At 43.9% G+C, this 15188-nt stretch overlaps 1 protein-coding gene across 4 annotated transcripts in view; it reads right to left on the bottom strand.

Moving 5' to 3' along the window:
* The window catches only part of MAGI2 (membrane associated guanylate kinase, WW and PDZ domain containing 2), a 598953-nt gene that overhangs the window by 532607 nt on the left and 51158 nt on the right, over nucleotides 1-15188 (bottom strand). For 2 of the 4 annotated variants that reach the window (XM_088676954.1, XM_088676956.1), the window contains exon 2: nucleotides 11860-11913. The exons of the other annotated variants lie outside the window; for them this stretch is intronic. In XM_088676954.1, the coding sequence (XP_088533080.1) occupies nucleotides 11860-11913 (54 nt within the window). The remainder of the gene's footprint in view (nucleotides 1-11859; nucleotides 11914-15188) is intronic. 4 annotated transcript variants of the gene reach the window in all.

Raw genomic sequence — 15188 nt, 5'->3', positions numbered from 1 at the left:
TGAGGGAGTAAACTACAATGCACAGAATTCTTTGAGGGCAACAATGTCCTTTAAAAGTGCAGTGTACAGTAATACCTCGGGTTACGAACGCGATCCGTTCCGGATCGCAGTTCGTAACCCGAATTGTTCGTAAACCGAACGCGACCCGAAGCGCCATTTTGCGCATGCGCAAAGCGCGATTTCCGCGATTTTCACACTTTGCGCATGCGCAGACGCACGCCGCTTCTGCGCACGTGCACGCGGCAAAAACACTTCCGGGGTTGCGCAGTTCGTAACCCGAACTGTGCGCAAACCGAGGTGTTCGTAACCCGAGGTACGACTGTATATGTAGCCTATACTGTCAAGCCATGGTTTCAACAGACCTCTTATTCAAGCTCCTGGGAACTAAATAACAAATCAATCACTTCTAGTAACATTTTGGCTCCATCCATATCAACCCTTGCTGCCTATTTTTCTTTCCATTAAAAATGATCCATTATCAGTTAAAGGTCCAAAACATACACATATATACCCCCATGGATAGAAAGAGCCACAAAATTATATCTTCTTGTAAGCACCACACAATCTGGAATTTAAAGATGTTTACCCAGCCCTAGGCTAAAGTAACATCTAATTAAGATGCAGACTAATACATTTTTCAAATGTTGCACTGAATGTGGAGAGAAAGACAAAATGTGTAATCTCTGTCCCTCTCTCTACATGTTCAGTTAACCATCTGCATAGAAATTGCATGTGGACCCAAATATTTGCATAGGGTCCTGGGTTGTGAATCATAATCCTGCTTTTCGGTGCTGGAGAGAAAGTGGAATTTGTGTGTAGTTTCTATGCAGACAACACCTGGGAGGGAAAGCAGGACTGACTGTAATATCCTGCTCCCCACACACCCCATTTAGCATGCAAAAATAGCTTCTGCATGTTGAATTTATTTAGGAATATTTTTGCTATTATTTCTGTGCCATTAGGAATCATGTTCTTGTTCTGCACCTTAAATCAAAGTCTTCTTTAGGTTCATTGAAGCCTCTTGTTTCATAAACCAAACAATTATTATATGCTAATTTAAATGAAACTATTATAACAGAAATGGTTCACAAAATATTGGCATCTTCTCTGTAGGTAATGCTTCTAGACAGGGTCAGGGTGTGGCATAGGATCTTGGCTGTGAGTCCTGCAAGACCTGCTCCCTGCCTTGCAGACCCTTTCCCACTTGACCTGAGGGCCCTGACTGCTTTTGACCTACAAAAGCTTAGGCTTATGAGTAAATTCTTGGCCAGTGGTATATTGTTTAAGGGTTTTTTGTGTGTGTGGAGGGGTTGTTGCTGTTATTGAGGTTTATTTTTTGTATCTTTACTTTAGATCTTATGATTTAAGTGGAATTGTTTGATGTTTTCATTGTTTTTGACTACTTTTATTGTCTTTGTAATTGCATATTTTTATATGTTGTAAGCCCTGGGAGACTGCAAAGACAGAAAGAACTTCCTATGATTTCAGCAAGAGAAGCTGTGTAACCGAGCTGGCCTGTAACTTCCCCGAATAACCATTTTCCGAGGGAACAAAAGAAGCCAGAGAGTGTCCTTGTAATAGTCTCTCTGTCTCTCTCACACACACACACACAGTTCAAGAACAGCTCCAGTTAAATCACAACTAATGTACATTTATAAACAGCACATACTAGAAACCATATTTTCTGGTAGGTGATCTGTGAATATTGCCATTTTCAAAACCAAAACACATTCCATTGCTTGACGAGATAAAGTGTGTTTCTTCATCCAAAGCAAGCATGTTTACCAAGCCTGGGAGGTTGGAAACTATTAGGAACTGGGAATTTCTAAAGCCATGCAGAGATTGGCCCAATATCCTTCAAAACCAAAGCCATTTGCTATAGACTGGCAGAACAACAAAATCAACATGACCCTGGCAGTATTAATTTCTCTTGATAAAGAGAATCCCAGCATGAAAACTACGGCTGTTTATTCTGTAGCATATTGCGGTATACACATTCTGGAACTAACTCAATAATCGGCTTAAAAATGGAAACAATGAAGTATGTTTATAAGACATACGAGAAAACACCTAAATGCTCAGTTAAGTAAGTTAAATAATAATCTAAAAGTTACTGATACACTTCTTTCTGTGTTTTGAAAGTATCAAAATCAGTGGTTTATGTACCTAATTAAAGCATGAGGGATTTCACAGGAGAAGATTACAAAGCGTGACATCTGCATTAGGGCACACACATACATAATCCCTGATCTATCTGATTTTGTTCTGTAACCTGAGAATTACACCGCTGTAATACACACACACAGAGAGACAGAATTTCTTTGGGAATCAAAAACACATGCTACATATGCACACGCTGCATTTCGTCAACATTAAAAGTCCACACATTTATTTTCTCAAAAAGCTGGAGGTTGAGAGGCAAGAAGCAGCACCCAGGTTATACAATGTATCTGACAAACTCATTTAGTTTATCCAAATAACAGTGATTTGTTACTCTAAAAATTCAATTTTTTAAAATAAAACTTGCCTTAAAAGGTAGATGGTTGTTTTTTTTAATCCTGGGGACCACTTGAAAATATGCATTGATTAGGCTTTTTAAAAGTGCAAGAAAAACAAGCTACGCAAAAATATATTTGTATATCTCACACATGCACACACAGAGACACACATTTTGTTTTTTGTAATGAAAACCTCCTGAAAAAGCAATGTCCCACAGCACACATTGCTTTAAACCAGGTGGCCGTTAAGGATCCTTGAGGGATGGTATCTTTGTAGTGAATTCAAATACAAACTGACCTGATCAGCAAGTCCTGGACTAATGTGGAGATTGAAACCTATATATCCCACCTGTTTTGTCACTCCTCAAATGTTCTGACACAGTATTAAGTAAATACATTTGGAAATAAATACTTTGAGAGAGAAATGATTTTTAAATGTATTTAAGTTGGGTTTTGTGCATTCCCACCCTCCCCAAGTCACAGATTAATGTGGAAACAGGTTGAAATAGAGCTATGTTTGAGCCCATGTGGAAGTAGTATATACTAGAAATAAATTGGTTTATTATTTCCAGTGTTAGCACAAGCTTTATACCTTCATTTCTTCACTGTCAAGTTGCCTTCATTGTACCCTTTGCCAGCTCAAGAAAGACTTGCCAGTAAAATACATTTGTGTAAGCATGTGTCTTAAATATTTTGATACAATTATGCTTCTTAATCCTTCAGCCTCAAGTCAAGTGTTGCATTGAACAATGTTATATTAAAATGCATTCTGTAGAAGTTGACACCCAGGACACTAGTACTAGGAAACATAGTGTTACATGCACTATTTTGGGGGTGCAAGCAAGTATCTGAGCTTTGCTTTCCTTGGAATGAAGTCCACTAGAGCAGTGGTTCCCTACAGGTGGTCTGGGGACCCCCAGGGGTCCGCGAGCTATGCCAGAGGGGTCCGCAAGATGCTATTAGAATAAAAAAATATATTAACTATATTTCGTATGATAACAGATTTTTTGTTTTGGCCGCTTCCTGCATGAGCAGAGTCTAGCGCAAAACTAGAATTAGATAGAGGCAGTAGTTCTGCTGTATGCCGTTAGGTGGCGCTTTACAAACACTACTGTTTTGCAAAGAGGCAGCGCGCGCATTCTACTAACGCTCACCTCCCCAAGATGCTTTGCGCGCGTCGGCTTCATTTGTGCGCTACTGCGCAGGTACCCTGTCTTCTCCATTCCCCTCTCTCCTCCCTGACACGTGCTGCCTCTTTGCAAAACAGTAGTGTTTGCAAACAAAGCGTTGTTTTTCGCGGAAGCTACAGTTCGCGTAGTTAAAAATGGACCGTTGGTTAAAAAGTGGTTCATCTCATTAAGAACTGAAAATTAAAACTAACTGTATACTGATGGAGTACTCTGTTGTAACTGTAAAAAACGTATAAATATAAAATATAAAAAGACTCTTAATTTGGCTCTCACTTTTTAATTTTAGGATTAGGAATTAATGGGGGTCCTTGTCACAATAGCGGCTCAATGAGGGGTCCTCAAGAAAATTTTGTTGGGAACCCCTGCACTAGAGATAATGGTGTCTTCAGTCATGCAAAAAGATGCTTAACAGACTTCAGACTTTGCTAGCGCCATTAAGTTAACAAAATACTGGTTTGACCACTTAAGCAGCTTTTTCCTCAACAGCAAATGAAACCATTGATTTCAATGGGTCTTCCAATGGCTAACATTGGAAATGTGTTTATAAAACAGGGTGAGATTTGAACAAGTGGTTCGCATTTTCATCACACCAGTTACACACCATATCAAAACCTTATGTTTACAATATCTGTATTTTGTCATTTTTGTAAAAAATAATAATCCAGTGAGTTGCTTACTGTTTTGTACTTCAATGTACTTTTATGTTCAAAGACATTTCATCTTCTGCTATCCAAAATACTGAGAAAAAGATGCATACCCCAGAGCTTAACATACCAGCATCTTGCCTCTTCTTGTTTAGTTGAAGTTAGTCAACATTTGTGGCTCAATACTCTAGAGGCATAACAGCATTCTATTACAACAGATGTCCGGTTATGCCTTCCAGCTTAGCCACTGAATGCAAACATATAAAGAAGGGAAAATATACATCTAGTAACATGCTTCTGGAGACAACAAATCCTTCAGGGATACAGTGTACTATCGTTAGAACTGGGGGGAGGGGGATATGCTACTGCCACAATACGTTTACCTTGTGTGCAGTTGTGGGAATCAGATGGCACTGATATTAGATTACTTATGAAAGCAAAATGTCAAAAGACGTCCAAATTATTTTAACTAAGCAGAGTTAGGCTGTGTCTGCAACAGCTCTACTTGTCTACCAGCAGGTACTAATTCCCAACTGGACCCAAGTTACAGGATTTGCATTGTGACCCTGGCACGTCTGTTATCAGGGCCAAGTAACACTGTAACTTAAATAAAATGCAAGCAACTATGTTTCTTTAATGCAGCTAATGACAGGAGCAGGGAAACCTGATTCTTACTGCAAAGCCACATCGTAAGGGGAGGTTTATCTCTTCCCTCTGCCATGGAGATCATACCCACCAGGGATATAGGGTGTGTGTGTGTGTGTGTGTGTGTGTGTGTGTGTGTGTGTGTTTTTGAGAGGGGGGATCTTCATTCCAATCTCGGTAGAGAAGCGAAGAGATAGATCTCCCTTTCAGGCACATGTCTATGTAGTGAGAATTGGGCTTCCCTGTATCTGTTACTGTATGACTAGTTTGCCACAGCAGAATCTGCAGCATGGGGGAGGGCTGGAGAGACATGGAAGGAACTGGCTTCTGCTGAATCAGCCCGATTCTCCTTCCAGCCCCAGCTGGCAGCAGTTCCCAAGGATATGGGATACATTCCGTATCTCTGTTCTTTAAGATAGTTTAAGTCAATGGTTGCGGGACCCAGGTGGCGCTGTGGTTAAACCACTGAGCCTAGGGCTTGCTGATCAGAAGGTCAGCGGTTCGAATCCCTGTGACGGGGTGAGCTCCCGTTGCTTGGTCCCAGCTCCTGCCAACCTAGCAGTTCGAAAGCACGTCAAAATGCAAGTAGATAAATAGGAACCGCTACAGCGGGAAGGTAAACGGCGTTTCCATGTGCTGCTCTGGTTTGCCAGAAGCGGCTTTGTCATGCTGGCCACATGACCTGGAGGCTGTATGCCGGCTCCCTCGGCCAATAATGCGAGATGAGCGTGCAACCCCAGAGTCGGTCACGACTGGACCTAATGGTCAGGGGTCCCTTTACCTTTACCTTTAAGTCAATGGTTAGCTAAAACCTTTTGGTCCAAGGGCTGCATTTGCAGTCAGCTGCCCCACTGAGGTCTGAATGCCATTGATAGGCACAGCTACTGCACACACAGAGGTCACGCATTGACCCCATATGAACCACACACAAACCCAAACAGACACATTCACCACAGATGCTGGCGCACAGCACTCTCTGTGTGCCTCTGTAGAGCAGGCATAGATGGGTTGTTTTGGGGATGAGAGGAGAGCAAGCACTGTGTCTTGTTGTTCCTCAGGGAATCATCTTAAGTGTTTCTTTTCCTTCTCACTGAGCCCTCCTTCCTACTTTTGATACATTAAGACAGGGGTCAGCAAACTTTTTTAGCAGGGGGCCGGTCAACTGTCTCTCAGACCTTGTGGGGGGCTGGACTATTTTTTGGGGGGGGGATGAATGAATTCCTATGCTCCACAAATAACCCAGAGATGCATTTTAAATAAAAGGACACATTCTACTCATGTAAAAACATGCTGATTCCCGTACACTGTCCAGTCGGGTGGGGGGGGCATGTCAGTGGTGGACGGGGCCATGGGTAAGAGGCAAGTGTGGCCTGAGGCAAAAGTAGGCAGGGTAACATTTGTGATTCTTACCCCAATTCCGCTAAAAATAAAAACATTTTCTGTATTTTATATGCATTAGGACAGGGGTCAGCAACCTTTTTCAGCCGTGGGCTGGTCCACCGTCCCTCAGAGCATGCGGTGGGCCGGACTATATTTGGGAAAGAAATATATGAACGAATTCCTATGTCCCACAAATAACCCAGAGATGCATTTTAAATAAAAGCATACATTCTACTCATGTAAAAACACCAGGCAGGCCCTACAAATAATCCAGAGATGCATTTAAAATAAAAGGACACATTCTACTCATGTAAAAACATGCTGATTCCCGGACCATCTGCGGGCCGGATTGAGAAGGCAATTGGGCCGGGCCTTAGTTTGGGGACCCCTGCATTAAGACCTTCTGGCAATGCTCCCACACCAAAGGGAGAAAAGCACTATGGCAAGTAAATTGTGGGGAGGGGGAGGCACCTGATTTTAGGACATTGTTGGCAGCTGCCGTGTGCAGCCCACTGATTCCTCCACCTGCTTTAACGGATTGGAAATTAAACTTGAGACCTTGAACATGCAAGGCATGAACATTATCAGTGTGGTTTAGCTCACAAGGTTTGCTGCTGTATATTATCGTCAACATCAATTTGCTCAAATAACTGGACCTTTCATGTGATCGTTTGGTTGTGCAAAATTGGTATTAGAGATTAGTTACCTCAGGACAACCTAGATTAAAATTAGAAAGCTTAGAGGGTGTTATTACATTAGGCATGTGCGTTAGATGTGTCATGTGCCAACATTTGGTACATTTGTGCTACTTTAAATATGTGGTTTTAAGATCAAAACTGCAATTTGTGGTAATATATTGAAAATATACAGATGGGGGGAACGTATTTGCTTTGAAGCTAAGCACTACATAGCAAGACCAGTCATCTTAAAGCTACTTAATATTATTCATGTGGCAGGCATCATTACTGTTTAGAGGAATAGAAGAAACATTTTACTACTCATGCAGTAGCTCTGCCTGTCCCTTGATTCTGACATGACAGATGTATTCCAATTAGGCTGTGAACTTGCTCTCCCACCCTCTAAAGCACGGGTGTCAGACACAAGGCCCGCGGGCCAAATCCGGCCCGCCAGACCTTGTGATGTGGCCCGCCGCCCGCCCGCCGCCAGACCTCGCGATGTGGCCCGCCCGCCTGCCCACCGGCCGCTCGCCCAGGCCCGGCGCGTTCACTTAGGCGCGCCTGTGCCCCCAACAGCAGCAGCCGTGTAACATGAGGGAAACGGGAAAACCCAGCGCAAAAAGTGAACGTCGCTTGTGAAGGCTGGGGTGGGGGTGGGGGGAAAGGGCAGCGGCTGCGGCGTCACTTATATACAGCAGCAGCAGCAGCAACAGCAGGAGCCTCCTTCACGGCCCGCTCCTCTGACTGGGTGTGGCCGACCCACCCTCGCTTGGCTATTGGATGTGGGGGGGAAGTGGGCGGGGCTCCAGCGGCGGCGCGGGCCTTTTCCTGTCGTCCGCGGCGCGCGCATTAATGGACCGTCACAACAAGCAGCAGCAGCAGCGGAGGAGGAGGAGGCTGGCGGTGGATGGGCTCATGAATATGGAGGAGGTGGGCGTGGCCGACGCGGGGGCTCGTTTTCCTCCCCTCACGCCGTGAGAAAATGGTGGCGGCGGCGGCAGCAACAGCATCGGCGGCGGCGCTCGGCGTCCGGGCCGCGGGGTCTCCGCCGCCGCCTCCGCTCCTGCGACGGGGCCGGAGGAGGCGGCGCCAGGGCGGGCCTGAGGAGAAAGAGGCGGCGGAGGGCGGAGGGCCCCGGTGCGCCTGCGGGCCGCGGCGCTGCCCGCCTCAGGGCCCTGGCCGCCCGTTTTGCCGCAGCTGCCTCGGCAGCTTCTCCTCGCAGCCGGTTCGGACCCCCTCGGAAGGGGAGACTCCGCCTCCTCCCCCGCCACCGCCCACCCAGGCAGAGCGAGGTTCGGCGACCGCCCGTGCGCGACACGTATCATGTGAATGGGTTGTGTGTGTGTGTGTGTGTGAGAGAGAGAGAGAGAGAGAGAGAGAGAGAGAGAGAGAGAGAGAGAGAGAGAGAGAGAGAGAGAGAAGGAAATGCACGTTGACGTTGGCTGCTCGTGTTTCTGCCTACGTGGGCAGCGGAGCCTCAGGGTGTGTGTTTTTTGGACAGGCGCCCCAGTTGCCAGCGAAGCATGTCGGGATGTGTGTGTGTGTGTTTCTTTGTTTGTTTGAAAACAGCCGTGTGCTGGAGGTCCATGTTTTATACATCTTGGGTGCACTCGAAGGAGGAGTGTAACAAGAACATGCATTGTGCAGTCAGTTGCAATTGGCTGGGGCTCCTTTTTGTTTGCATTCTTATCTTGTGCATTGTCCACACCCCTTGGCACAGTTGGCATCAGTCTGAAGTGTACAGTATCTTGTGAAGTGAAGGAGTCCTGTGTGTGTATTTCTTCCTTGCAGGGGCAGGTCATTCAGGGGAGCAGTCTCTAGACATGCCCCCTTCAATTTTCTTTATTGCCTTTATATCCCACTTTCTCTCCAAGTTGCTGAAGGTGTTGTATTCTTCCTCCCCATTTTATTCCCACAACAACCCTGTGAGGTAGGTTAGGCTGAGAACTAGCCCAAGGTCACCCTAGGATAGGGAGTAAGAGGGAAAGTAGTGGAAATACCCGGTAGAGGTGGAGGAGAAATACTGTTCAGTTTACATTGCAATGTGAACCTACCTAATTTGTGCTTCTGGAAGCAATACACAAACCAAAAATTAATTGTATTTCAGAATTCACACTTCTCCCAAGTGCCTCAGAGTAGCGGGCGGGCCGGAGGCCGGGATTTTTGTTTGTTTTAGCTGCTGTAAATATGAAATTTACTTTCAAAAATCCCTATAGTTTAAGCGTGTTCACCTGACAGGTTCCCATTCTTCTGCACTGCAGGCAGAATCCACCCCCTTCGCAGTGCTAAATGCAAAGCAATATGCTCCCTGTGCATATTTCTTAGCCTGTACTTGTGCTGTTGAGGTCCCATCAGGCATAAGGAAGAATCCTATATAAATGTGCTGTTAAAAAGCAGGTGCATCTGTGCAGCCAGTCTCCTAATTACAGCAAAATAAACATGTCTTGAAAAAGGGTTGTAATGATGGCAAATTCCTCAGCCAAATTCAGGGCATGCAGCCATTCTGCTAATAACCCTAGACGCCAACTAAGTACATGCAATTTATTCTGAAACAGCACCAATCTCTTTGCCAACTTTATAGCAACTTAATTCCATGCTCAAATGTCATTTTGAATAAGGTCACAAGGATGATTTTTGCTTGTGACTCCATCATGCGATTTAAAATCCAAACTCCCCTAAGCAACACATGTGAATGACAAAATCGATGAGGTCACGCAAGTAGTGTAACAGATTATAAGGCTGCATCCAAATATTCCCCCCTTCTTCCCCCCCTTGTCTTTCAGGGAATCTTGTCCATCACTACAAACCTCTGGTAAATTTCAAAGAAGCCCCAGCATCCCTCAGAATACACTTTGAAAGCCACTGTTCTTTCGGAAGGAATACCACCTCCCCCTCAAGAGCAAGGTCACCTAAATGTATGGAAGGTGGTCAGAATATGCACCTGATCCTAAAGTTCCAGGTGAATGAGGAACCATGAGGGGAGAAAAAAGACCATTGATACACACAGAGACCATTGGTACACTCACAAAAAGAGAACACAGATTTGCCTAAAATTTACGTATGTATAAATGTTAATTCAGAAACAATTACTAATTTAAATAGAAAAACAATAAATGTCACCATAGCGGGCAAAGCTGTGACCAGGTATATATGCTCAGTCTGCCTGGTCAAGTGCTGATTGTTAATCTTCAGAATCTCTGCTCTCCCTTCTTATGGTTCTTTATGTTTAAACTAGGTATGGGCAGGACAGCATTTCAAATAGAGGACTCCTTCCAACAGAGAACTATTTACTGTAAAGTAGGATACACATCCAGGCAGGGCCATGGGGTCTTGGAATTGAGTTTTTTTGCAGCAGCAGGGATGGAATTTAACATAGGCATGCAAAGCTGGTGTGTCTCTTTGCTTTGGCAGTGAAAAAAACCCAACGTATGTTTGACTATGTGCTGACACAGAATTATCTGTGCTTACGGTTTCTGTTGTAGCTTCGCATGTGATAATTTATCGGTCTCCTTTTATTGAATTATGAGTTCAAACCTTAGACGTGACCAAACTCATCATTTTGTTTATCCCTTGGAAACCAGTGCTCTACTAAAATTAAAACAAAACTCAGCAAATTGCTATTTCATCAAACTCCTGACAGTAAGAGCTGTTTGGCAGTGGAATTTACTACCAAGGAGTGTGGTGGAGTCTCCTTCTTTGGAGGTCTTTAAGCAGAGGCTTGACAGGCATATGTCAAGAATGCTTTGATGGTGTTTCCTGCTTGGCAGGGAGTTGGACTGGATGGCCCTTGTGGTCTCTTCCAACTCTATGATTCTATGATAGGGGGGGGGTCTGCTTATTATTCTGCTTAAAAGTCTGAGCGGTAGACTTTGGATATATCCGTGTCACTTTACAGTGGTATAAGGACCATAAACTACAATCAAATAACTCAAAAATGCCCAAGAAAAGAAAAGTTGATGCAGAGGGAAGGCAATTTCAGGAGAGATGGGAAAGTGAATACATGTTTGTGATTAATGGAGACAATAATTTATGATAATAAAGAGTGGACACATAGTCCTACAGATACAACCGGCCCTTTGAGGGTGACCAAACTGCTGATGCGGCCCCCGATGAATTTGAGTTTGACACCCCTGCTCTAAAGAAATGTGGCTATTTAGGATTTTCTCATATGTGGTCGGGAGCCACCTTGGGCACGCTAAAGCAGTGGTCCTCAAACTTGGGCCTCCAGATGTTTTTGGCCCACAACTCCCATGATCCCTAGCTAGTAGGACCAGTGGTCAGGGATGATGGGAATTGTAGTCTCAAAACATCTGGAGGCCCAAGGGTGAGGACCACTGCGCTAAAGGGTTGGGCGTGGCCCTGTGCTATATCACAAACTGCTGTTAAAAGTCTCGGTCTTCAAAGGTGGTTTGCCATGGAGTAGTATGGAAGAGGGCCGCTAGTTGAAAAACACCAGCCTAAAACATACAGAACAAGTTGAATGGTTCTTTAGATACTTGCAAATGAAAAGACACACAAACGGATTGCAGAATTCAAAATCGCCACACGCTGTATGTTGTGTATCAAAAGAGTGAGCAGACCAGGGAGTTCTGGGAAATCAGAGGAGAGTGTGTGCATCAGAGCTTTCCTGCTGCGCCAATGGATAGCTTATTTTCTCCTTGTCCACACTGGAAGTCTACAGCACCAGAACATTTCCCCTTGCATACTAAGAAAACTTCCATTCATTTCTCAGGGACGGTCATTCTCCCTCCACATCCTGTATTCTGTTTATTTAACATTCAACAAAGTACATAATCAGAGACAGAGCTATGCCACAGGCCCTTACCACTGCTCAGGACTCCCCAGGGCTGGATGAATGCTGCTATCCTGGGCTTTCCACCTGGAAAAATACAGACAAGACTGGAAGAATATTGGAAGGACTGGAGTGAGTCCACAAGCCCATACTTAAGGGCCCAAATGAGGTACTGAGACCCAGCAGCCTATAATTGGGCTTTTTGACTCACAATCAACACCAAGCAATAAATTTGGAACCAATTGTGTAGATCCCCAATCAGAGTTCAACTCAGAGTAGGGAAAGCTTCAACCCAACTTAACTCAAATACATTAACCGCAGATTCCAACAGTGTATGTGCCAAATTATACCACCACCCGCCTCAAGAAATGTAAAGATTAAATATAGCCTATGAAAGCCTTGCACAATGGGTAAGTTATGGAATCTGTAATCTGTACTGTAGTTAAAAATAACTTCTATGGCAGGGAAAAAGAAACATTTTTAAAATATGAAAACCTAAATGATATTTGGCTTAATTGTTTGGGCCTGTACTTGAGACTTGGGTACCCAGGTGGCACTGTGGTTAAACCACTGAGCCTAGGGCTTGCTGATCAGAAGGTCGGCGGTTCGAATCCCTGTGACAGGGTGAGTTCCCGTTGCTTGGTCCCAGCTCCTGCCAACCTAGCAGTTCGAAAGCACGTCAAAATGCAAGTAGATAAATAGGAAGCGGGAAGGTAAACAGCGTTTCCATGTGCTGCTCTGGTTTGCCAGAAGCGGCTTTGTCATGCTGGCCACATGACCTGGAAGCTATACGCCAGCTCCCTCGGCCAATAATGCGAGATGAGCACGCAACCCCAGCATAATGAAGTGGCAAGAAGGGTTTTCCTATATGCACTAGTGCTAATGGTTGGAGAACATATTGAGTTAGGCAAAATCAGCATGGGACTTTCCAATTATGCAAGTCTAGGGTTTGTTCTAGCAAAATGACACCTCTGGACGCAAGCCATCACCTATATTTTAATTAAGGGGGGTTATTAACATTATTCCTGCCAACCTAGCAGTTCAAAAGCACATCAAAGTGCAAGTAGATAAATAGGTACCGCTCCAGCGGGAAGGTAAACGCCGTTTCTGTGTGCTGCTCTGGTTCGCCAGAAGCAGCTTAGTCATGCTGGCCACATGACCCGGAAGCTGTCTGCGGACAAACGCCGGCTCCCTCGGCCTGTAAAGCGAGATGAGCGCCGCAACCCCAGAGTCGTTCGTGACTGGACTTAACTGTCAGGAGTTGCTTTACCTTTACCTTTAACTACCTAAATAAGCAGACACTCCGATCAAAATTAAGAAATTCTTATCCCCTCCTATTTGAATGGAACAGATTTCAGCATCATTGGGACCTATACTTAACCTTAGGCTGACTAAAGCCCAAAGCATTTTATCCAAAAGACTGTAACTGAAGCACATAAAATTATGGCTTTGAGAAATACCAAGGTCTGAATTGTATGATGCAACATGGAACACAGCCTGGGGGCAAACAGACCAATTCTCTACAGATTAAGAGACAACTTGGTGCATTTTGAGAGACAACAGCTGTTTTAGAGAGGTGAACATGGTGTGATTAAAGGCATTGCTGTTTGTCGTGGGTACACTCATTTTCTATCTTACACTTATCTCTGCTAAAAGAGGTCTTATCAGGAGATTTTAGTGGTTCAAAAATCTGCAAGGTCAAGTACTGTATGACAATGGGAGAAGTGAAACTGCTGTTGTATGACTTTTATTTTCAACTGTTTTAAAAGTACTCTATCTAATTAGTGTATTCTAGGTCCAGAGAATTTCCTTACCACTTCTGGTTCATGAGTTTTCACTGGTATATGTCAATATATGTGTAAAATGACAACCACATTACTAAATAAATACTACCCTCAAAATAATATTACGAAGTCCATATACTGAACCTTCAAATACTTAAAATATCGAACATTTATAACATTTTTGTTTAGGCAAACCTATCCAGACATGTACAATTTACATGTGTCTTACCTCATTTTAGCTACTGTTGATTTTAGTCATATTCCAAATGCTTTTAAATGCCTGTTTTTAACTTTTTATCATGAATTTCAATATTTATTTTATATTTTTGTAAAACCACTTAGAGGTGTTTCTTTTTACAATCCATCGGCATATAATTTTTAAGGATATATAATATACAGACAAACTTTTATGACACATTATTCAAACCCTACAAACCCATATGGAATATCCAAGATACCATATATTCAAAACCCTCCTCCAAGATATGTAGGCAAAAGAAACACATCATTTTTAAACTATACAGTACTAATAATAATAATTTATTATTTATACCCCGCCCATCCGGCTGGGTTTCCCCAGCCACAGTACTGCTAAACTAGATGATAGACGGTGCTGAAAACCCATGGTTGTGACTGATTGCAAAAACATGATCATTGCCAACTTCAGCACTACTGTTTTCATACAGGGTGACTTCTTTCGCATAACCAGCAAATGTGGAGAGCTACCGGTATGTGAATGGACTCTGCATGTAAATGGCCTCGGTCCAGTATACCTGAAGGAGCATCTCCGCCCCCATCATTCTGCCCGGACACTGAGGTCCAGTACGGAGGGCCTTCTGGCGGATCCCTCGTTGCGAGAAGCCAAGTTGCAGGGAACCAGGCAGAGGTCCTTCTCGGTGGTGGCGCCTGCCCTGTGGAACGCCCTCCCAACAGATGTCAAAGAGGAAAACAACTACCAGACTTTTAGAAGACATCTGAAGGCAGCCCTGTTCCGGGAGGCTTTTAATGTTTAATAGATTGTTTTATTTCACTTTTCTGTTGGAAGCCGCCCAGAGTCGCTGGGGAAACCCCGCCAGATGGGCGGGGTATAAATAAATAAATAAATTATTATTATTATTATTATTATTATTATTATTATTATTATTATTATTTATTATTATTATTATATAAATCCTAAGTTCCTGTTATGGAGAAGGGCTCTTTGTGCTCATCAGTCAGGTGCAGATGAAGTGACTGGATCCTCCTATTGGTGTGGGTTGTGTCCGCACAGTGTATCTCAGGTCCAACTCACAAGTCAATCCCTAAGAGCAGAGTTTTGGGTCGCCCTAGGAGAGGAAACCTTCTCCCTTGGGTCTGCCCTAGTCTACAAGTAGGAGCCCTGGCCCAGGCTTTGGAATTGTCATTAATGACTTCTCTTACATAGCCAACAAACAAAGTGGTTGTGTAAAAGGACCATTAATCTCCGGATGCGTAGAAAGAACCCTTCCCTCAACTTTCAAAAACACATCTGGTAATTTTGAATTATGCTGCTCCTAAAGGATAGTTAAGATTAATAGGGTTGAAGTGTTGGAAGATCAT

The sequence above is a fragment of the Zootoca vivipara genome, chromosome 9 (assembly GCF_965207765.1).
Source record: "Zootoca vivipara chromosome 9, rZooViv2.hap1.1, whole genome shotgun sequence".
Lineage (NCBI taxonomy): Eukaryota > Metazoa > Chordata > Lepidosauria > Squamata > Lacertidae > Zootoca > Zootoca vivipara.
Note: the sequence above shows the minus strand (reverse complement) of the source record. Positions and strands in the feature narration are given on the sequence as shown.